The 22,493-nt window shown below is 40.3% G+C and overlaps 1 protein-coding gene across 1 annotated transcript in view; it reads left to right on the top strand.

Moving 5' to 3' along the window:
- The window catches only part of lrp2a (low density lipoprotein receptor-related protein 2a), a 77,213-nt gene that overhangs the window by 8,489 nt on the left and 46,231 nt on the right, over positions 1-22,493 (top strand). The window contains exons 2-26 of the mRNA XM_088931298.1: positions 1,986-2,093; positions 2,214-2,336; positions 3,146-3,262; positions 4,578-4,688; positions 4,863-4,976; positions 5,210-5,326; positions 6,258-6,401; positions 7,430-7,549; positions 7,833-7,961; positions 8,466-8,635; positions 10,951-11,174; positions 11,650-11,856; positions 12,161-12,363; positions 12,516-12,656; positions 13,179-13,382; positions 13,718-13,910; positions 14,766-14,891; positions 15,201-15,331; positions 15,504-15,641; positions 15,747-16,028; positions 16,160-16,399; positions 16,929-17,048; positions 17,131-17,247; positions 18,747-19,127; positions 20,566-20,814. Coding sequence (XP_088787424.1) covers positions 1,986-2,093; positions 2,214-2,336; positions 3,146-3,262; positions 4,578-4,688; positions 4,863-4,976; positions 5,210-5,326; positions 6,258-6,401; positions 7,430-7,549; positions 7,833-7,961; positions 8,466-8,635; positions 10,951-11,174; positions 11,650-11,856; positions 12,161-12,363; positions 12,516-12,656; positions 13,179-13,382; positions 13,718-13,910; positions 14,766-14,891; positions 15,201-15,331; positions 15,504-15,641; positions 15,747-16,028; positions 16,160-16,399; positions 16,929-17,048; positions 17,131-17,247; positions 18,747-19,127; positions 20,566-20,814 — 4,209 coding nt within the window. The remainder of the gene's footprint in view (positions 1-1,985; positions 2,094-2,213; positions 2,337-3,145; positions 3,263-4,577; positions 4,689-4,862; positions 4,977-5,209; positions 5,327-6,257; positions 6,402-7,429; positions 7,550-7,832; positions 7,962-8,465; positions 8,636-10,950; positions 11,175-11,649; positions 11,857-12,160; positions 12,364-12,515; positions 12,657-13,178; positions 13,383-13,717; positions 13,911-14,765; positions 14,892-15,200; positions 15,332-15,503; positions 15,642-15,746; positions 16,029-16,159; positions 16,400-16,928; positions 17,049-17,130; positions 17,248-18,746; positions 19,128-20,565; positions 20,815-22,493) is intronic.

A 22,493-nucleotide genomic window follows, 5' to 3' on the forward strand; every position in this document is an offset into this window, starting at 1 on the left:
TTCATGCTCTGTTTCCTATGATATTTACAGACTAGATGGGCCTACAGTACATTCATGCTGATGAGGGTAAATTTAAAATCACTCTTTCATTTAAAAGAAACCCTGCAAGCATGCTGATTTGTCATGGCACAGGTAGCAAGTGAAGGGGAAGCCTGAATGACTTGCATATTTTTTTGTACTGTGCAAAGTGATAAAGTTCTTAAATGGCTAATCCATTATTGTGTTTCACCAAAAAGAAAGTCAGTTTAACTTGAAATAAAATTAGATTGTCAAGAGTGTTGTCACTTTTCTAAGCCTTTTTGGGCCTGTGCCTCAAGGCAGTTCTTTTGTTTGTGTTATTTTCAGGTGACCTTGGTGGAATTTGATAATTATATTATTAACTGAATGTATATATAGGTCAATACATTATTACAATGTTGCATCGTTTTTTGTAGATCAATAAAGGAATTCTATCATAGTCTTTTTGTACTTGCATAGATATGTTTCAAGCGCATATTTTATAAGGGAGTGAGTGTGTTTAAAGGTAGTTGATAAGAGACCTAGACCACCAACCCCTAGACCTGCACCACCAACCACCAACTTACATTACATTGCGCAAAGAATTTGGTGTAGGGGCTCTAGTACCACGCGGTACCACTATTTATCCCAGTTAGGTTTCTGACATGTAACAGCTTATGTGATAAATCAGGGTGTCACTGAAAGACAATCAGAATGGTGCATTCCATTCAGGCTGGACGTGCTGAGCAGTCTTCACTGAACTATGCTGTATTCGCTGACACAAATGTTAAGTACGGTAATACAGTTCTGCTTTAATAGGCCAGTGCCATTCCTCAATCTAGACATCTACTGGCTCAGATGAGCTGGGGGGCTTTGGGTTATGTGCCTGACACAAGACTGACACATGCTGAATTAAAAATTATAAGCACACTACAATGGGCAATACGGATCAGTTTTACTTTCTTATCTCTATAGGCACCTGTGGCTTTTTCGAGTTATTGATTCATCTTTTATAAAACAAAACAATTCAGTCTTAATATAATAAAGTGTTATAAAACATTTTTGGTTATTGCTGAAAGGTAGCCAGCAGACGTAGCAATATATTGCAGACTTGATCAATTGTTTATTTTTGTTTTATATTATTTTGTGCAAAAACTATTTTTGATTGTAGATAAGGATAACTACTGTATTTGTGCTAATGTCAGATTTTTGTGCTGCTAACATTTTTCAGGGACCATATCTATATCTATATATACAGTATATCTAGATCTAGGAAAAAGACACTTTGTTTTTCTGTACATCCTCTGACTGTTTCAACTCTAAACTGCCTTCTAACTAGGATCATAGAAGGACTTGTGGCAACATCACAGAAATGATGTTCTGGAACAGTTTTTATACCCCTGTGTGGGAACTTGAAGGAGTCAGGGAAAGTTACTTTATCATTGGAAGGGATGGCGAAGCCTTTAGCTGAAATTTTTGTCCTAAAAAGATGACTTTTTGTATTTTTGTGATAAGACTAAAAAAGTCTACATTTAATAATATAAAAGGTTAAAAAGCTCTCCAAATTATAAAACATGTTTATTGCAGTTGGTGGTATTAGTGATATACTGTACAGTTGCAGAAACATTGGAGAGCATTCATCTGAAGTTGGGTAATCCATTAAAACATTTAAGATGGTATTTACTAGGATGAAGAAGTGAATACAATTAGAAGTGGCATTATTGACAAAAAAGTACAGCTTATCTAACAATATTTGGTACACTTCATAAATCAGTGAGTAAAAGGGCTTCAGATACAACTTGCCAGTACTTACAGTATACCTGTATGTAGGCAATCTAATCTATGTTCATGTCCATGTTCATGAACATGTCCAATACAGACATGTTCATGAACTGAAGTGCAGACCTAGTACTCCACTGTACTGTATATGTGGTCCTTTGACATTTTGCCCAGCTCTGATAACAGCCTACTGTATGCGTTGTCTACAGGATGCGAGAGCGGGCAGTTCCGCTGTGCAAACGGCCGCTGTGTTCCCGTTAGCTGGCAATGCGATGGGATAGCGGACTGTTCCGACGATTCGGACGAAAGTGGCTGCCGTGAGTAAAACCCTCTTCTTGCCCCGCCTTTCCTTCCTGTCCGGCGCGGTCGGTTGGTCGGTCGGTTCAGGCGGTCGGTGGTCTGAGTAAACTGACGCAATGATTGCTGTGTGCCGCCAGCTGAGACGACCTGTGCCGAAGGCCAGTTCCGCTGTGCCAGCGACGGCAGCTGCATCCCCGCGGGCTGGGTGTGCGACGATGAGGAGGACTGCGAGGACGGCACGGACGAGAGGCAGCACTGTCGTACGTCTCCCCTTCTTCGCTTTCTGCCCATCACTCTTCCCGATAGCCGCGCTCTGTGAAGATGTATCTCCAGTGACTTTTAATTAAAACGACAAAGCTTTAAGACAGGTCACAGCAAAAGACTGTACTTTGCTACAGTATGTGTCCTCTTCATATGAAATTTCATTTAGTCGAGCATGAGGACAGTCTACTCACTAAATATGAATAAAGAATCATGTCCAGCAGTTAGAAGATAAAGTTTTGCTGGATGATCCGGCTTGTATTTAGGGTGTTATAATGTAACAGCATGGGATTTTGCTAGGTGCTCCAGCTTCGTCTCACGGTCCAAAAACATGCTTTTATGGTACTTGGCTTCTGTGAAAACTGGCCCTAGTGTGAGTGTGGTTGTGCCTGTGTGCGTGCCCTGTGATGGACTGACGTCCCACCCAAGGTGTATCCTGCCGTGCGCAGTTTGCTTGCCTGATAGGCTCCGGCTCCCCTGTGACCCTGTACTGAGTAAAGCGGTAAGAAAATGAATGGATGGATCTTGGTTAATTTTTTTTGCAGATTCGTTATTCACCAATATCCTCCCCTTCACTGTATAAGGTGATGACTTTTCAACATGAGAAATCAAGAATGGATGGCAGGATGGATAACATAACAGCATTGTAAAAACAGAATTAGTCGGGAAACCTATACAAAACATGCCTGCTGAGCATTGGTGTACAGTACTTGTTTATGATTTTGAAATTAGTGTAACTTTTAAATTAAAACTGGGGTTCAGGCTTTTTAAAGAATAGGTTCCTATTGTGAATTTTGATTTTTGTTAGCTGGCAGAACATGCTCAAGTGGGCAATTCACCTGCACCAATGGAGCCTGCATCCCGGGGGACTACAGGTGTGATAGAGTCTCTGACTGCTCCGATGGAGCTGATGAGAGAGGCTGCAGTAAGTCTTTCAGTCTTTAACATTGGATTTCCTTTTCGACTCGTGCTCCTTTGGCATTTTAATCAATTTGTAAGATTAAGGGGCTTGTTGAGTGACAGAAATGGCCACAATATGCTACTTGTTGTCAGAAATTCATTTCAGATTCTTTGGTGGATTAGCTGAGCTGATGTTCAGTTACAATTCCATTATTGTGGTGGTTTATTAGACTCTTAGCGCAATAGACTACTTGCTTCTTCTGTTTTAGAAAACACTAGCTTTTTACATACAGATGTGAAAATAACTATTTTGCTGTGGAATTTTATTAGTATTAGTACTGGTAGCACACATTACTAAGGCTAATAATTCAGCTGTATTTATGTGTTAGTTTACTCTGGAAACTTTGTAAACTTTGTTTCCTCAAAATACACAGAATACCACAAGAAGTATTTACTGTACTTTGTTTTTGTAGAATCAGTGTAAAATACCATACATTGTACCAATTCTGCTATTATGGGTTGAGGAAAAAAATAGAGCCTTAATATGGCCTTTGTCAATTGCTGAATTATTTTTGTATAAACTAGTCTCTTAAAGCTGGTTTGAGGCTACCTGAATGCATTTAATTCCCTCAGGCCGTAATGTGTGGATTGTTATGTATTACTTGTGTCTGGGTATTAAAGAACAGCCTCACATTGCAAAGCTTAGTCTGTGTGGGTTTCAGTACCTAAGTATTTCAACAGACTCATTTATATAGTAAAAGAGATAAGAAACCAACCTATTTGTGTTAGAGGGATCGTAAGAGCAGCCAAGTGCAGAGTGCCACCTATATTAAATAACTCAACAATTAAATGTAATAAAATAGATCAAACAGTCAGGTTCCTACTGGAATTTAATGAGATTAGTGCCATGTAAGAGCTGCCCATGGAACTGCTAAGATAACAATCAGCACAAAGCAGGGGCTATAGGCTATTACATTATTCTTGTTGTAAAGCAAAGTACTTTTTAACAAATGGGAACTTTGTGTTTCCAAATCTTGAATTGCAAGAGAAAACAATTCCTTTTAAAAACCATAGCGTCTAAAGTATTTTTTTCTTAAGTAAAGCTTTAAAATGCAGGTTTACAGACTGAAAATAGTACATAATAACTCAGTGTGGTAGGTATAGTTTTGATTTATGTCTCCTTTTGTTCAGGAAATAATATCTGTTTGAAATATTTTGTATATATTATTTGTATTACGCAGTTCAGCTGGGCTTTATACATGCAGAAAGGTCTATACAACCACAAAGAAGAGTAGGGAATCCATTTTCTCATTTTCTTTTTTGCCCTTTTTTTTTTACAGATTATCCTCAGTGTACAGAGCTGAGGTGTGAAAATGGAGCCTGCTATAACCAGAGTCAGCACTGTGACGACATCATAAATTGCAGGGATGGTTCTGATGAAGCCAACTGCAGTAAGTCCAGTCCCTGATCAACAGTAGTTCCTTCTCGTAGAATCCCAATCCATTTTTACATGCTCAGTAAACAATGTGATCATGGCCTTGAATGACTGTATCATATATTAGCTTCCATTATTACAATATACAGTTGTTAACTATTCTTACTTTGTTGTGTTCTCCCCTCCCCAGCACAGCGGTGTGGTAGCAGTCAGTTCCACTGCGGCAATGGGGAATGTATCCCGCAGAGATACATCTGTGACCATGACGACGACTGTGGAGACAGAAGCGATGAACAGGACTGCAGTATGTACCCCCATAATTCCTTTCAAGGGTGCCCTGGAAACATGTTTATCCCTTTGCAAATACTGTATGTTCCTTTGATTTGTAATCACATACATACTGTATGTGGTACAACCTTCGCATCTTAAAACAATCTTTGTGTTTTAGTTGCTTTGTAACTTACAGGTGTGTGTGATGTGATGTGAAACTGACCACTCCTATCATGCATTCATTCCTCATCTTCCTCTTTCATATAGCTTATCCCACTTGCAGTGGGAATTACTTTACTTGTCCAAGTGGGCGCTGCATTCATCAGAGCTGGCTTTGTGATGGAGATGATGACTGTGAAGATAATGCTGATGAGAGAGGCTGTGGTATGTTGCTTTGATTCTGGAAGTCACTTACTTTAAAAAAAAAAAACATATTTAGTGCTTCTGTGTGTAATTTATAGACATACTACTACAGCCTATTTATCATGAATACAATGTAAACATGAGTTGCTTCGTAATAGACCAGCTTGAATTCAAGAACATTAGTGTCTTCAGAACTGATTCATTTTTTTTCCCTAAATGTAAAGGAAAATGCGTTTCTTGTGTAATCTGCAAATCCTTAACACTAACATCTATGGGGTAGTGTGCAGCTGGAGAGTACTTCAATGCTTTTTTGATTTTGTTATTTAACGTCCTCTTTGTCTGTGGTTCACAGTCCCTTGGGCTTAAAGAAAGCTTTGTTTCCAACAGGTTGCTTTGAAAAGTGTACTTTAAAAGATGGTCATGTGATGCATACAAAGTTGGCTCCTTAAGTGTTTAAAGAAGCAGCGTGCCCTGCAGAGTCATCTCAATTAATGATGCTTTTGCTGAGCCTTTGCTTGCATAGTTAAAGCCCATGCTGCATTCTGGGACAGTTACTTGTAAGGCTGCCTTTGACATTTAGTATTCCTGTCATTTTTGTTTGAATTATAACATACAGTTCTCTTTTTTCTACATTGATGTTTCATTTTTCCCTTTCCCTGTGACACTGATTGATTGCCCTACTGGTAGCTTCAGCATTTTAATAGGTTCAGCTGGGTATATCCACTGTATGAGAAGAAAAGTCACATGGAAAGCTTGCTGGATCTGCCGTCTTTTACTATAGTGGCTCTACTCCATACAGTCAAGTTGTACAGTATGTGCTTGCAACTGCTTAGGTCGCTGCCTCTTCAATTAGCGTATACACAAGCATAAAAGTAATAGTTTGAATATTTCATGTATCAGATTGATTAAAGACAGGCAGGGTTATGAGGTGAACTTCCTCTTTTCTTGTTAGAATCATCAGAGCACGAGTGCTACCCAGGGGAGTGGCCATGCCCTGCCTCTGGCGTTTGTATCTCTCTTGAAAAGCTTTGTGATGGAACCAACCACTGCCCTGGGGGGGAGGACGAGACCAACACAACTGCAGGCAGGAATTGTAGTGAGTAAAACATGAACATTTGCCGCTTCTGAGATCTGATCTCGCCAGAGGTTAAAGTAAGTGGCGTGGGTGGACCAGTAGGTGTTTCTCTTTCTTCTGGACCAGAATTTTCCTTTCGATAAGACGTTAAACTGAGGTCCTAACCACTTGATCATTAAAAGACATGTTAATCTGGATTCCTGGCTAAATTCCATTCTAGGTATGCCGTCAGGTCTACCTCATGTTACCCCTTAATTCAACCTCTGACTTCTGTTTTGCCATGTTGTGGAACTGCTGGCTGATGCATGTCACCCAGATGGGTGCTTTACTACTGTGGAGGATGAGGTGGTTTCCTTACTATATGTAATATACTTTAGAATCCTTTGGGATTAAAAATGTAATATAAATGCAAGGCATGATTATCACTTAGCTCCTAGTAACAGGTCACATAGTCTATATTGAGTCTTTAATGATGCTGTTACGTCCCTGGTTTATCAAGAACATTCAAATAACCTGTGCCAGAAGACCAATATTTTGGTTGAGGAAATTTAAATTTTCTTTAGACTGTTCATCTTAGGTGCGTGTCAATGTATGAGACACAGCAGTTCAACTCTTACCACATATTCCATATGTGCATTGCATTCATTATTAAATACAGTAATCTTACAGACAAGATTTTAAAAAGGTGAGTAAATGCTGCTGAGCTCGCTAGATCATCGTTATTCTGAAACTTTTTGTAGTATCATCAGTTTTCTAAGATATGGGCATGGAATCTGGATATGGTACAGCAAGAAATTGGGACTTGTTTATGTTTTGTAAAAAATAGTATGTTATAATTTAAATTCAGTTTCTGTGTTTGTTTAATGCATACTTGCCCCTATCATTCCATCTTGCATAAAAGAGCTGTAGTATGACATTTTAAATTCATCTGGTACATTTGAAGATATTTAGGAAATCTTCAGTCCTTCTAATATGTTTGATTTAGCCAGTTGTGGTGATAATCTTACAAAGAAGGTAGATTAAGAAGTGTACTGTACTGTTGTTGACAGGTGTATCTAGGTGTGCATCTCTAAGCTGTGAGCATCGGTGTCATCCGTCTCCTGCAGGAGGGACTTGCTACTGTCCTTCAGGTTACATCGTCAATATTAATGACAGCCGTACCTGCACAGGTAAACTCACAGATTACACGTAAAAGGAAAATCTATATTTGTGCTGTTTCATTTGTAGCACAGTTTTGCAAGAAAAGGAAGCATGTTTTTAAGGGTGTTTTTGTTAATATGTTTCTAAACCTTTGTTGTAGTGTTTATTCAGTATTTATCACCCTTTGCCCCCAATTGGGAGGGAGATTGAAGAACAATGGGGAACAATTAATAAGATTAATTATATTCCTGAAATTGAACAGAAGGTGGACTTGACCACTGCTGTGATTGTGTACTTTCATTCTGGATCAAGATTTTGACGAGTGCAAGATGTGGGGTGTTTGTGACCAGATGTGTGAAGACAGAACTGGCAGTCACAGATGCAGCTGTTTGGAAGGCTACGTCCTGGAACAACACAGGCATTGCAGAGCTAACACTTCATGTAAGTAACCATGAGTTCAGCCTCGACATGGAGCCTAGCCATACTTAAACCAGCCCATCCCTTAAATGCCAGCCAATTATGTGATGCCAGTGAGGTTCTGACCTTATGTGTTGCGTCTTGCTGTATTGATGCTCAGAGAATGCTATATTAGATACAGTACTTAATTTGCCAGGAGAAGAATATAAATATGTTAATTATCACAAGACAAGCATTCTTCTTTTCAGTCTCTGAAAGCTTTTACCTCTGAAGTAGTCTTGTCTTCTGGTGTAAAGCTGTTGATCAGAAACAGAATTCCCCGCTGAATCTGTTGATGAAAGTGAGTTGCATACTGTATAATACAAATTGCATACCTTATACTTTACTTGGAAACGAAGAATACATTTAAATCTATACATTTTGCAGATAATTTGTGACTGTGAATCCTGGCACAATTAGCCTTTTCTGTGAATCTTGTTTTAAGAATTAGAGCAACCAGTGACGGAACTGTAACTTTGTACTCTTTAGCTGGGCTGCCATTACTTATATTCTCCAATGGAAGAGATCTGCTGGTTGGCGATATCCATGGGCACAGCTCTCGGATACTTGTGCAGTCCCAGAACCGCGGTATAGCTGTTGGAGTAGATTACCATTATTACTTACACAGAGTCTTCTGGACAGACACCATTCAGAACAAGGTAAGCAGCAAGAAAGGTTTTTTTGTTCTTCTTTTTGTGCTTCTCGCCACTTTTACTCCCAGCTGCTTCCGTTGCTTAATTACAATTGTGTATGACTCAAGAAAATGTCTAGTGTCAAAACCCAAAATCTAGTTACAGATGTAAAGGTACAGCCAAATTCAACCCGTTACCTATAAAAAGATGTAAAGCTCAGGACAATAAGCCCTTTACAGCTCAAATCTATAGACATCCTCCAGTCAATCTTGGAGGTTTCTGTGTGAAATACGGGGATTCATAAGACAAGATATCAGAAATGCAGAGAGAGAGAAAATGGTATTGCATTGGAAGCTAAAATAAATAATACAAATATTATTTTAATGTTGTAATTAAGTATTACAACGGTAAAAGAACAGTAAAAAATTAAGTGTCTCGGAGATGATTATTTGGGAAATACCTGATGTATTAACTGAATATTTCACTCAGGTGTTAGTAAGGAAGAAACAGACAATATGACACAAGCTGAGCAAAGATAAAAGCTTTAAATTACATAGCATAGAAGAAGCAGAAATGTTTTGAGTAATAAAAGCACTAAGATATACCATCCAGGGCCTAATGGTATTTTTCCAAATTTTATTAAAGAAATAAGAGATCTTGTTTGTTATCCATTAGCAAAACTCACTCAAGACAGGGTTAAAACGCTGAATTTTATTTGTAACATTATGTTCTTAACTCATCCGTAGCAATTATGTTTTGTTTTTACTTACCTTAAGCCTAAAAAGTTGCATTACTGATATTATGTATGTTAATTCACTGCAAAAAAGGCAAACAGCACATCAAAGCCACTATACTGCATTAGAGCCCGTCCTGGTTTCTGTAGGCTGAGGTAGACTACCGAGCACATGATTGAATGGGAGGAATTACCCCCAGCAATGCCGGTCCTCACTTGTATAGCCAGGGGGACTGGAGCAGCTGGGGTAAAGACCCTTTCCCATGGCACAACAGCAGTGTCTGCAGCAGAGACTCAAACCCACAGCCTGTCAGTCATGAGTCCAGAGGCTTACCCTACTAATCTGTGCTGTCCTACAATCCCCTGTAACCATTCTGTACATTTGTTAGGCCTAACACAGTGTTCAATTATTTTGATGCTCCTTTTGATAGCTTTTCCAGTTACACTTCCCCATATTATAGCTCCTTTGTATATAACACTGCTGTGATATGAAGGAGCACTTGACTCGGCACCCAGTTATAGGTCATATGTTTGAGAAGTGGAAAATGGATATAACTGACATTTTTCGTTTTTCCCTTTCCCCCCCTAATCATCAGTACTTCTTTGTTAAAAATCTGCTAGCTAGTCTTATGAAACGATCGACAACCCGTTGCTTGCAGGTCATGTTGTACTGTGCTGGAACCCGACTTTCTCAAAATCAAAGGGAGTGCTTTCATGGAGCCCTCTTGTTACTGCTTACCTTATAATAATACGATAGCTGTCTGGCTCCTAATGAATGGGTTATAATGGGGGGGAAGTCTGCATGGAATGGAATCCAAATTTCTAATCAAGAAAACGTTCTGATCTTTGGGTAGAAATCTTCACATATTTCTTGGTAATTTTATGTAACCCGATCATGTACAAAGTAACATGCCGTATTTGTTTTCACTCACGGCCGTCAGTTATACGCATTCTTTGGCTAAGTCAAAGGGCTTTGTTTGAGATTCTCGCTGCTCCTGGTTTGAACACAAGCCACAGAGCTGAAAGGCTAGGACACAGAGGCAGCCTGCTGAGTATCTCTGCAAATCAGTCACACTGGCCAGGGGACATCAACTTTTTTGATCTAGAGGACTACAAGCTAGAGACGGGAAATTTGTTCTAAACCCCAAGGCAACTTTGCATCTTCTGTTTCTCTTAAAACAAGTCAGCTAAAATCTCTCGAAAAACTGCTTTTAAAGCTCTTGGATCTGATTTCAAAATAACTGGTATAGGAAAGTGCAGTATCCTTACTTAGCACTTGAGTGCCAACTGATAAAGTTTTTCAGACTGGTGCCATGTTGAAATCAGTCTGAGTGAAGCAGGATTGTGTTGGAAATGTAACTGAGGAAGTACCATTAAAACACAGCTGAACCGATAAGGAAGTAGTATAACTAGGATCCCCGATAGCCTAGGGGAAAGGATGTTATTTGAAACTCATCGTTTTTGCTGTTTGATTAAGTGATGTTTGTTGGTCTTGAGGACATCCACTTTATTTATGTGACTAAAATAAAAAAACACTAAAAATGTTTGTTTTTTGAACAGCCACCAGAAAACATAATCTCGACACAAGGATGCTTTATTTCATTTGCAGGTGTTCTCTGTGGATATTGACGGTTCCCGGGTCCAGGTGGTCTTAAACGTATCAGTTGACTACCCTGAAAACCTAGCGGTGGACTGGGTAAACAATAAGCTGTATGTAGTGGAGGGGAGTGTGAACAGGATAGACATGGTGGATTTAGATGGGGATAACCGCGTGACCCTGATCGCTGAGAACCTGGGAAACCCAAGAGGCATCGCAGTCGATCCCACAGTGGGGTAAGAAGGGAAACTCCTGTGTCTTCGGCTTTAGGCTTTTGCCTTCAGGAGGAGGGCAAAGAGAACCCTCTTGTCTGAGGGATTAGTGGAAAGTAATAAACATGATGAGCTTCGGTGTAATTTAATCATAGCATCTGTGTGGAAGCACTAATTAACGCATTGTTATGCCTCTGTTCGTTCTGTTGAAGAAGTTGTATGAACACAAGTATTGTTTTTGCTTTTGTCTTTGTTTTTCTGTTAAAATGATTTCCGTAGGATGAAGGCAAAGTGCTCCTCGAATAATTTAATGTTATTTATGAAAAAAACAGCCATCTGTTGGAATTAATGATAAGATCAGGGCGGTTTAGTTGCATCAGCATGGCAGAGATACTACTGATGTGTAATATCAGACTCTGCATGGAGCAAACTGCTGTGATGTTATTCTAAGTAATGGACTGTGTTTGAGTATTAAAAATATTTTCTGCCTTTTGCGTAGGTTTCTCTTTTTCACAGACTGGGATCGTGTTACAGGGGAGCCCGGCCTTGAGAGAGCCTACATGGATGGAACAAACCGCTATGAAATAGTTAAGACTAAGCTGGGCTGGCCAGCCGGAATAACACTGGATATTGTGGCTAAGAGAGTTTACTGGGTTGATAGTCGATATGACTACATTGAAACAACAAATTATGATGGCCTGCACAGGTAAGAGCCTGCAAAATAAAGGATACATATCATCTCAATGCAAAGTTAAAATGTAGCGTGTCACTTTCAAATATTTTGTATTGAGTGCTGTAACACAGTATAAGAAAATATTTCAATTTCATTTTTTTTTATTTCTGTATCCTGTTGACATCTGGTATCCAAGACAGTGCTAACAGACTGGAGAAAAGAGCTGAAATTTCTGGTGAAAACAGTTAAAATAAAACGTAGCACGTCTGTGCTTAGAAGCAGTGTGTAATTTTAAAATTGAACCAGATGTGTGTGTGTGTTTCACGCTCCACGTTAGGAAAACTGTGGTTCACGGAGGGTCACTCATTCCGCATCCCTTTGGAGTCAGCCTGTTTGAACACACTGTGTATTTCACTGATTGGACTAAAATGGCTGTGATGAAGGCAAACAAGTTCTTCGAGAATAACCCTCAGGCTGTCTACCAGACCCCACTGACTCCCTACGGCGTGACTGTCTACCATTCCCTCAGACAGCCTTACGGTAAGTTCAGTACAGGGCCGGGCCACAAATACTTTAGGCAAATACGCACAGTAATGAAGCAGAGTTCCTGAAAATCGTAGTCATTTGTGGTTTTCTAGTCGTGAGTGCCGAGTTAACCCTTTCAATTGACATTTTTTGTGCTTTGGGAAAAGCGAGAAACCCGTGTGGGAGCAACAAAGGCGGCTGCGACCACATTTGCGTGCTGAGCCACAGGACAGACAACGATGGCCTGGGCTACCGCTGCAAGTGTCGGATGGGCTATGACCTGCACTCCGACGGAAGACGTTGTGTGGGTAAGAAAATGCCCCAGTCCTGCAAAGAGTGCAGTTATGTCAATAATACTCCCCAGTGCAATCCTGTATTTGCAAAAGAACTGACCTGCAAGGGCTTCTCTTTTCTTTTCGGTAACTATGCATATGACTTTGTATTGATTTATTTCAAGAAGGAAGAATAGAATTGCAGTGAATCTGGAGGCTACAGTTAGATAAGATAGATAGATAAGACTTTATTGATCCCGTAGGGAAATTGATGTCTTACAGCAGTCCAGCCCAAGACAAGCAAAAACAGATATCAGAATAGACGAAAAGTTATACAAAATAAATAAAAATAAATACATAGGTGTGTGCAAAATATGATGATCATAGTCACTATAAAAACAATAAAATATATGCAAAATGTGCATAGAAGTTAGTCACAAGACCAAGAATTCTGTTCAGCTGTAATGCAAGGTGTTTTAGCCTCATCAGGAGACTTGTTTAGAAGCATCTGTGATGGTGGGTATTTTGAGGTAAACCTGTCCTTTCCTCCCTCTGTAGCCGTGAGGCAGTTCCTGCTCTTCTCCAGTCAGCTGGCAGTGCGAGGAATCCCCTTCAATCTCTCCTCCCAGGAGGATATCATCCTGCCCGTGACTGGAAGCCCATCCTACTTTGTTGGAGTCGATTTCAGCGCGGAGGACGACGCCATTTTCTTTTCTGACACGGCAAAAGATATCATTTATAAACAGAAAGTGGATGGGACAGGTAGGTTCAAAGTTGTTTCGTGCTGGAATTGAACATGAGTTCGGCGAAAAGGGCATATACTGTAACACATGATTGATATGTACCCCTTGCATTCTCAGAAAAATCCTTTTTTGGGATTTTTCTAAAAAAATCTCAAAAAATCCTTTTTTGTGTGATTCTGTGATTTAACATCCATGTTTATTCACTATTTCATATAGAGCTTTAATTTTCTATTGTTCTTATTTAAATACAGTGATAAAAAAGGGTGAGACACAAGTGTACGAAAGTATTTTAATGTATTTCACAGCTGGCTTCAGTATGAAGTATTCCTGAAGTCATTGCATTTATCTTTTCAGGCAGAGAGGTTCTTGCAGCCAATAGGGTAGATGGTGTTGAAGATCTGGCTTTTGACTGGATTTCAAAAAACCTGTACTGGACTGACCCTCGATACAGGAGCATATCAGTGATGAAGCTGGCAGACAAGTCCAGAAGAGCAATAATACAGAATCTCAACAACCCTAGATCACTAGTGGTGCATCCAGGAATAGGGTAATCACTGCCGATTTTTGAAAATTGTAAATATTTGTTTCAGTCTGTGTTGTATCTTCAGCCTAATTTCACTATATCCCACACTGTCCATTCCCGCAAGTCACAATTAAAAAAATAGGAATACAGGGCAACATGGGGATGATTGTACTGAGCAAAGATTGCTAAAGAGTTTCCATTATTGGTTGTATCTTACCATGTAAATCAAGCCAACATAATCTAATACCATTTTAATTCTGATTTATGAATTTCCAGAAAGAATGCACAGTTTAAACGTTTCTTTAGATCCAATGCTGTTTTTGTTAGAAGTTAAAGTTAATACTGTAGCTTTGATCTTTAGAAGATATAGTCAGTTCCTCTTCAACGAAATGCATGGGACAGGATTTGCACTTTGTAACTGCAGTTCACAGTTCACAGTTCACAGAAAGTGTCAGCAAAGAACACAACTCAATGCCTCCTTGTTCTGACCCTGGCTCTTTGCTGCTTAAGAACACAAAAAGTTGAAAGTGTGTTCGAGAGCACGGCACTTGTGTTCAGTCACATCTACCATGATGGTACCCACCCAGTTATAGATTGTTCCCACTTTTAAACCCTGGCTGATGAAGGGACTCTTTATTTAGTCAAAGAAAGACATTGTAGGTCCATAGATTAGTGCGTCTTGATGGCTGGTATTGTAACAAACACGGGGTGCTTGTTGTAAATTTAAAAGTCGTTAACAGCTTCCAAAGATGCTCTCTAAATTTCAGAGCTTATGCACTAGGAAAAAAAGAGCCAGAATCCCTATTATTTGAAGGAACTGCATTATTAAAATAAAAAAGTGGGTCTCTCTTTTTTTATTTTTTTGTTTGTGTCCTCAAGGTACATCTTTTGGACAGACTGGTATCGTCCTGCCAAAATCATGAGGGCCTGGTGCGACGGGTCACATGCACTGTCGATTGTAAACACAACACTTGGCTGGCCCAACGGCCTGGCCATCGACTGGAGGTGAGCCAATATGAGCGATTTACAGGCTTTGAAAACTCTCCTACAGTATTCCTTTCATCTGAACCTTTAATACTTTAAAAAAAAAACACCAACAATGGAAAGACCTTTTCACTTTCTCTTTGCACTGAAAAGCCCCTTGCAGAGCTCAGTTTATGAATGAACTTTTCCTGTTGACGTGAAAGAAACCACAATGTTATTGATTTGATTTACTGACTGGAGATTTCTGTTAAAGGTTTTCTGTAAAAACATTGAAAGTAAACTTTGTGTTTTCTGTCTCGGTGTTAATTAAATAACTACCTTTTTTTCCAGTTCTCTACGCTTGTACTGGGTAGACGCATTCTTCGATAAGATTGAGCACAGCACATTTGACGGATTAAATAGATTGACTCTTGACCGTATCAGCCAGATGTCACATCCTTTTGGTCTTACCATCTTTGGAGGTGAGTAGTTCTTCTTTTTTACTAAAGATGAATGTTGTGGAATTAACCGTTATCTTTTATAAAACAAACACATTAACCTTGCATATAACACGTGCATTGCCCTGTTATTTCATTTTTTCCTTATTGCATTGTATTATTTGATTTGAACAATATTTGTTTTTCTTTCTCAAAGCATATGCATATTTTACTGATTGGAGACTGGAAGGGATAGTTCGTGTCCGAAAAACAGATGGAGGAGAAATGACGGTTATCAGAAGAGGCATAAGCCACATAATGCATGTTAAATCTTTTAATGCAAATTCCCAGACTGGTGAGCAGTTATCTTTAGTGCTTTAAAAGATATAAAGTTAAATTCTGTAAGTTATCTTTTAACTTCTAAACATTCTGTTGATGTGTTTTGTTCTGATTGTTGTAGGATCAAACTATTGTAACAGGCCTTCCAATCCAAATGGAGACTGCAGCCATTTTTGTTTCCCAGTGCCTAACTTTCAAAGAGTCTGTGGCTGCCCATATGGGATGAAACTGGCGCCTAATCAACAAACCTGTGTTGAGGATCCCTCCAGTGAACCCCCAACTTTGCAGTGTGGCTCCAACTCTTTCTCCTGTGCCAATGGCAAATGTGTGCCATCGTACTTCAGATGTGATGGGGTTGACGATTGCCATGACAACAGCGATGAGGTCAACTGTGGAACCCATAGTATGTAAACGTTTTGAGTGTTTTCAGCTTGCATTGCTGTGTTCTTGAAATATATATTTCACTGTACAACTGTAATATACCAACTTTAAGCTTGAGAACCAACAAGGTTTTCTTCCTGCTTTTTTCTGCAGATACCACCTGTTCGTCCTCTGCATTCACCTGCGCCAATCAGCGTTGTATCCCTACCAGCTGGCGCTGTGACGGGCACAACGACTGTTTCGATGAGAGTGACGAACGGAACTGCCCCACGCATGTCCCCACCACCTGTCTGTCCAACCAGCACACCTGCGCCAACAAACGCTGCATCCCCTTGATCTGGCTGTGTGACACCGACAATGACTGTGGGGACGGCTCAGATGAACTTAACTGCAGTGAGTGAGAGCTCGGGTTACTGCTAACAAAGATTTCCTTTGCTCTTAATTCGAACGCCTAGTGCCTAGATGTAAGATTGGAGCGTAGTGATCATTCAAGCAGTTTAAGACGGAGGTCTGAAGACAAAAGATAGCGTTGGAAGCCAATGAAGTAGATGTAACCTGTTTGGTATTCAGGACATTACTTGTGTTAGACTGATATTCTGTTTTCTGCTTTAGCAAAAGCTGTGATACAAGACCTTGAAATGATAGTCTGAAACTTTCCCAACCTGTAACAGTAAATAATCCTTACTTACATAGCACTGTTCTGGACACTCACCTCAAAGTGCTGGGGACTATGGGGATTTCCTTCCACCATCTCCAGTGTGCACCCATGTGCACCAGTGTGCTCAACACACATCAGCTATCAGGGGGAGAAGAACAGAGAAATGATGTCAGTTGATGTAGACTGTAATAGATAACAGTAGAGGGGTCATTGAATACATTATGGATTTTTTACAGTATTTAAATGTTAATTTTCAAATTGCAGATGTTACAGGAACTTGTTACCCAGGGCAGTTTCAGTGCCCAGACCATCGCTGTATTGACCCGAGCTACGTGTGTGATGGAGACAGGGACTGTGTCGATGGAGCTGATGAACAGGGGTGCTGTAAGTATGTCAGAAAACAGAGAACATGGAACAGTATCCAGTCAGTGCTTCATCCATCACTGAAAACTCTTTCTTGTTTCAGCATATAACTGCACTGGCTATGAGTTCAAGTGTGCAAATGGCCATCAATGTATCAACTCCTACTACCTGTGTGATGGAGTTTTTGACTGTCAGGATCACTCTGATGAAGCTGGTTGTCGTAAGTGTTCACTGTCTTTCTGTACAGTTATTGAAAAGATGGAATTTATACCATTATATATGATCAGAAATTTAGTGCTAAAGTTGTATTTTATGGAATGTTTACAATTTCATAGCAGAAAAAAGTCCTAACTGCTGAGGGATTAATCACGGTTTATTTATTTTCAGACCTTAGATACTAAATGCATTAATGAAATTCCATTAGGCACTGGAATTAAATCCTTTGATCTCTGGATTATATTAATACTTGTTTCTGGAAACCTGAGTGTTGTGGGGGGATTCTGAGAAACTGCCATTCAGAAATCTGAATGGTTTTATGAATGCTTCCATTTGGGTTGGAATGTTGTTTGTTGTTGTTTTTTAAAAAAAGACTGCATCACCCTGAAAAGGGATTTGAAAAAAATCAGATACAGAGGCTGTTTAGAACTGTTCTGCTTTTTATTACCTGCTTCATGTAGCATATGTATTGTTACAAATCAGAGGTTACTAAATGGTTAAAATCAGGATTGAACGAGTGGTTTAGTCAATAAGTAAAATAATTATCCATAACCCCCAACTTGTAAGTGATTTCTCTAGAAAATACCTGAGCGGCTAGTATAATTAGATGTACATGAAGAGGCACAGCTTTGTTGAAAAGAGTAATAATCCAGGCACACTTGGTTAAACAAATATTTATTACAATTGCAAGACACCATCTACACTACACACAACAAAATATACAACATATTACTATGTTTACACTATGTACAAACAAGGTGTTTCAGAGGCCTCACATCCTAATTACCCAGAAAAACCCCAGACAATGCCTACAGAGGCCAAATAAGAGAAGAGAGAAGCTGCCTTTCTAAATAAATGCAATACAACCTGCAGTTCAATCTCTCTCTCTGCGCCCTGGATGCCACAAAGTAAATGGGAGCCTATCTTCCTTTTCTAAAAAATTAGAAAGACATTTCTAATCGAGGTGTCTTTTACCCAAGAAACCCAAAATCCCTAAAACACAGCATTGCAAGGTCTCCCTAGCAAGGTGCAAATACTTAGCTCCAGTCAGGTTTTGTTTGGACGATCATGAAGTAGGGGCTCTCGCCTAGAGCCAGCTTCAAGTTCCAAGTCTTTGGACCCTTGTCTCTCCTCTCCTTCTTCCCTGCTTCTTGTTCTCTTCCTTGTTGTCTTTCTCTTCTTCCTTGTTCTCTCTGTGCTCTTAAAGTGATCTTATATGGTGTGTTTCTGTACTGCTCATCGACAATCACTAACCCACAGCTTACCTAGGTATACCAAGGTAAACTTTACCTTGGTTTATGATCAAGGGATCCCACAACTCAACAAACATCCCCTCTGCTTTGAAGCTAGAAGTGTTGACTCTGCCAAGCGGCACAAACTTTATCTAAAACCTAGGAGGCACTTTTCAGTTAGCTAAAGCTGTGACAGTATTCTCCCGGCGGTGAACGTTCGCCCGCGCGCTGCTCGTTTGAACATGGTCGGGCTGTGTTTTGAACCCGGCAGCCACGAGGCCCCCCGGCATGTGCCACCACGAGAGCGAGTTCCAGTGCCAGTCGGACGGCAGCTGTGTGCCAGCGGGCTGGGAGTGCGACGGGCACCCGGACTGTGCAGATGGGTCTGACGAGCACCACGCCTGCCCGGTGCGCACCTGCCGGCCCTCCATGTTCCGCTGCGACAACGGGAACTGCGTGCCCCGCGGCTGGCTCTGCGACGGCGACGACGACTGCCGGGACGCCAGCGACGAGCGCGACTGCCCCACCCCGCCGTTCCGCTGCCCCAGCTGGCAGTGGCAGTGCCCGGGGCACAGCATGTGCGTCAACCTGAGCCGCGTGTGTGACAACACGCCCGACTGCCCCAACGGAGCCGACGAGTCGCCTCTCTGCAGTAAGTCTTCGACGTCGGTCATTTCCCGAGACATTCTGGAAAAATCTAGCTGGTTGCTATATGATAACTCTGATTGAAATGACACAGTTTAACTCTTGGTGGCCTGAACTTCTGTTTTTGTATAAAAAAGTAAGAAGTGCTCATATGTTATAGGCCGCTTTTTAAATCTCTCTCTTTGGAAGTTGGAACTGTTGCCAATATCCACTTAAACACTGCAGTCTAATGTCATTTTTGACTGAAAATCTTCCTTTCCTCCTCTTTGAAGCCCAGATTCAGTTAATTAATTATTAATTAACCTTTATTGCTCCTAACGGAATTAGTGATTGCACAACGAGAACTTATAACGTATAACATATGTGACAATAATATCATACAGCAACAGTACAGTATCATGATACCAAATAAGTGTCTAAAACAACAATAATAAGACTCCTGCCTCCAAACGGTCTTTTCGTCATTAAACAATTGAATGTTTTTAGGTTCATGAACCTTTTCTACTGATGAGAAATGAGACTTTAAAGTTCTGACAGGCCATAAAGGGTTACGATGCTTGTTAGTTGTTATATATCCTGTTATGTTGGGTTACTAAATGTTATTTAAAAGGTTATTCATACACTGATTACACTTCAAGAGGGCAGATAATTGCTAGTGTAGTAGCACTGATGCAGTGTCAATAGTATAATCAAAATACATGTCAAGTATCTTCTCTGCTCTTACCGGTTATTCATTTTCACAAGTTAGGCCGTGATATCTCTTTGGTGCTCTTTTTATATAATGGTTCATGAATTACACATAAATGTGTTACCCTTTGTCTGTTGAGTTACAGAAATTGAAATTACAGTAATTGTGTGATTTAAATAAGTCATGATGCAAATCATTTGGTCTCATTATATTTAAATGGCTGAATCCACTTACCTTAACGGGTGGACTTTTGTTTGATAAAATTGTTGTTGCATTTTTTCTTTCGTCAAATCAAGCATGTGTTGATCCAGTCCTTGAAACTGATCTGTGATTTTTCCTTTCTTGATTTTTTCATGGCTTTCAGATGAGCCTTTGCCAGGTAGGAATTTATCTTGATTATACGCTTAGTGTTTTGAATCATAGTATCGATTGCACTAACAAACACTAACTTTGCATGTGAAACAGTATGCATGACTAAAGTGCTTTTAGATCCCTATAGTTAACTCATTCTAGCACATACACAGAATAGATTCTCCATATCGTATATACAGGTAGCCCATAATTTCGACTTTCTTTGTGCGTAGATTAGTGTAGCAGTTCAGAACTTGCTGAATAGGTTGGAATAGTTGAACCGTTTTCTTGAGCTTAGTATCCCGCTTGCTACAGTTCTTGGAGCACGTGCTCTTGTGGCGTTTGATTGGGATGCTGTCTGGAATGGGCGAATTTGACTGATCGCCTCCGCCCGTGTTCCTCCCAGACCAGGAGAGCTGCTCGGACAACAACGCGGGGTGCACACACAACTGTATCCAGGGCCCCTTCGGGGCTCAGTGCACGTGCCCCATGGGCTACCTGCTGAGCAACGACTCCAAGACATGCGATGACGTGGACGAGTGCAGCCCCCCCGGCCTCTGCAGCCAGCACTGCTTCAACGAGCGGGGGTCCTTCCGCTGTCACTGCCAGGAGGGCTACGTGCTGGAGGCTGACCAGCGCACGTGCAAGGCCTCAGGTAAGGCTCTGACTGCTCTGGACGCGGCGTAATCGGCAGACAAACCCCCCCCCCCCCAAAAAAAAATAAAAAGGTCAGTGTTGCGAGCTCCAGGCCGGGTGAAACACAAGCTGGCTTCGAGTAACTCCTGCCTGGGAGGGTCCATGCAGATACTCCATGATTCATCTGGTTTATATTATAGTATGGTTATTTTACTGTAATTTGGAAAGGCTCGTGCTATTTTCATATAAGACTCTATTCTTCCCTTTCCTTTTCATATATTTTTTTACTCAATTTATTTGTTATTTTAATCAAATAGCCACTTCCTGATGCAGAGTGTTCTGAATGGCAAGGAAAACTGCTTCATCCCAAAGTGTGTTTAAATGCATCAAGGGGAAAGAAGAGGGAAAAAAAGACATTCTGCCACTTGTGTTTGTTAAACATTTCAAATCAGTCAATCCTGCAGCTTGCTTGTACTTTTGACGATGTAATTCCCACACTGAGAGCTGCTCTGGAAGCACAAATAAGTGACCTCTTTATTCCACATCTGATATTGATTTTAATTAGCTATTTCAAAAATATGTTATGTTTCAGAATGATGAGATGTAATTCATCCAAACCCCAGTAAGAAATCTTAAAAAAAGAGAAAAGGGGCATTGTTTTCAGAACTTCATTCCTTTCCTGCTAAGATCTGATTACTACAGATAACCAAAATAACATATATGTCAGTCAGAAACATTTACATGGTGTAATTAGGATATTACCTCCAACAAAGGATTGTTTATTAGCATTACTTCTAACATGAGCGCAGTTATCACAGACTTATTGACTCTTCGAGGATCTTGACAGGCCTGAATCCCAGTCTGTCTTCTGTGGAGGAGCCTCTGACATCAGATGAGATTGTCCAGACTACTGGATCTAAGTCTGATAGTCTAGGAGCCTTTCCCTGGCTTTGAACAGTTCCCTGTTGTATTTTGTAAAAACAAATGACCACAATCTCAATCTCAAACTCAATCTCATGTTAAGATGGATGTTTGCAGTGACCTTTTCTAATTCTTTTTTTTTTTGGCCAACGTTTTAACCGTTCATCTCAGTACTGCTAAAAAAAGCCTCCCTTTGATGGCGGCTTTTGTTGTTCCATGTCATTCCTGAATGCTTAAGTTAAGGCTTTGGTCCACAAACTGGAATCTGTTATCTTTTCAGAGCAAACATTTGGATAGAAAATACACTCTTTCTAATATCTGTTAATCGTTAATATCGGTCCCTTGACACCAGACTTCTTGGAGATATGTTTTCAGTTGATGCAGAAAAAGCATTTGGTGGCATTGAGAACATTTTTAATGAACCATAATGGATTTGGTTAAATTACTGTCTTTCCCTCAGTACTCTTGAGTCATCTACACTCCACAGCAGTACAAGGCATGCCTTCCAAACCCTTTCTATATCATTGCACAGTAACCAGGGACAGGAACAGAAGGATTCCTTGTGTACTGACGATGTGCTTCTTTATATGTCTGACCTGGCCTTTCCTCATGTTCTCTCTGTGCTGGAAAGTTTTGGCAGATTCTCAGGTTATAGGCTTAACTTACAGAAAAGTGTGTTATTTCCCATCAATCCAGTTGACCTGATCTATTCCAGAGGAACTTTTCCTTTTAACCTTTCAACCGACAGGTTAGCTTTCTTACCTTACATGATCACAT

The sequence above is a fragment of the Atractosteus spatula genome, chromosome 13 (assembly GCF_055471065.1).
Source record: "Atractosteus spatula isolate fAtrSpa1 chromosome 13, fAtrSpa1.hap1, whole genome shotgun sequence".
Classification (NCBI taxonomy): domain Eukaryota; kingdom Metazoa; phylum Chordata; class Actinopteri; order Semionotiformes; family Lepisosteidae; genus Atractosteus; species Atractosteus spatula.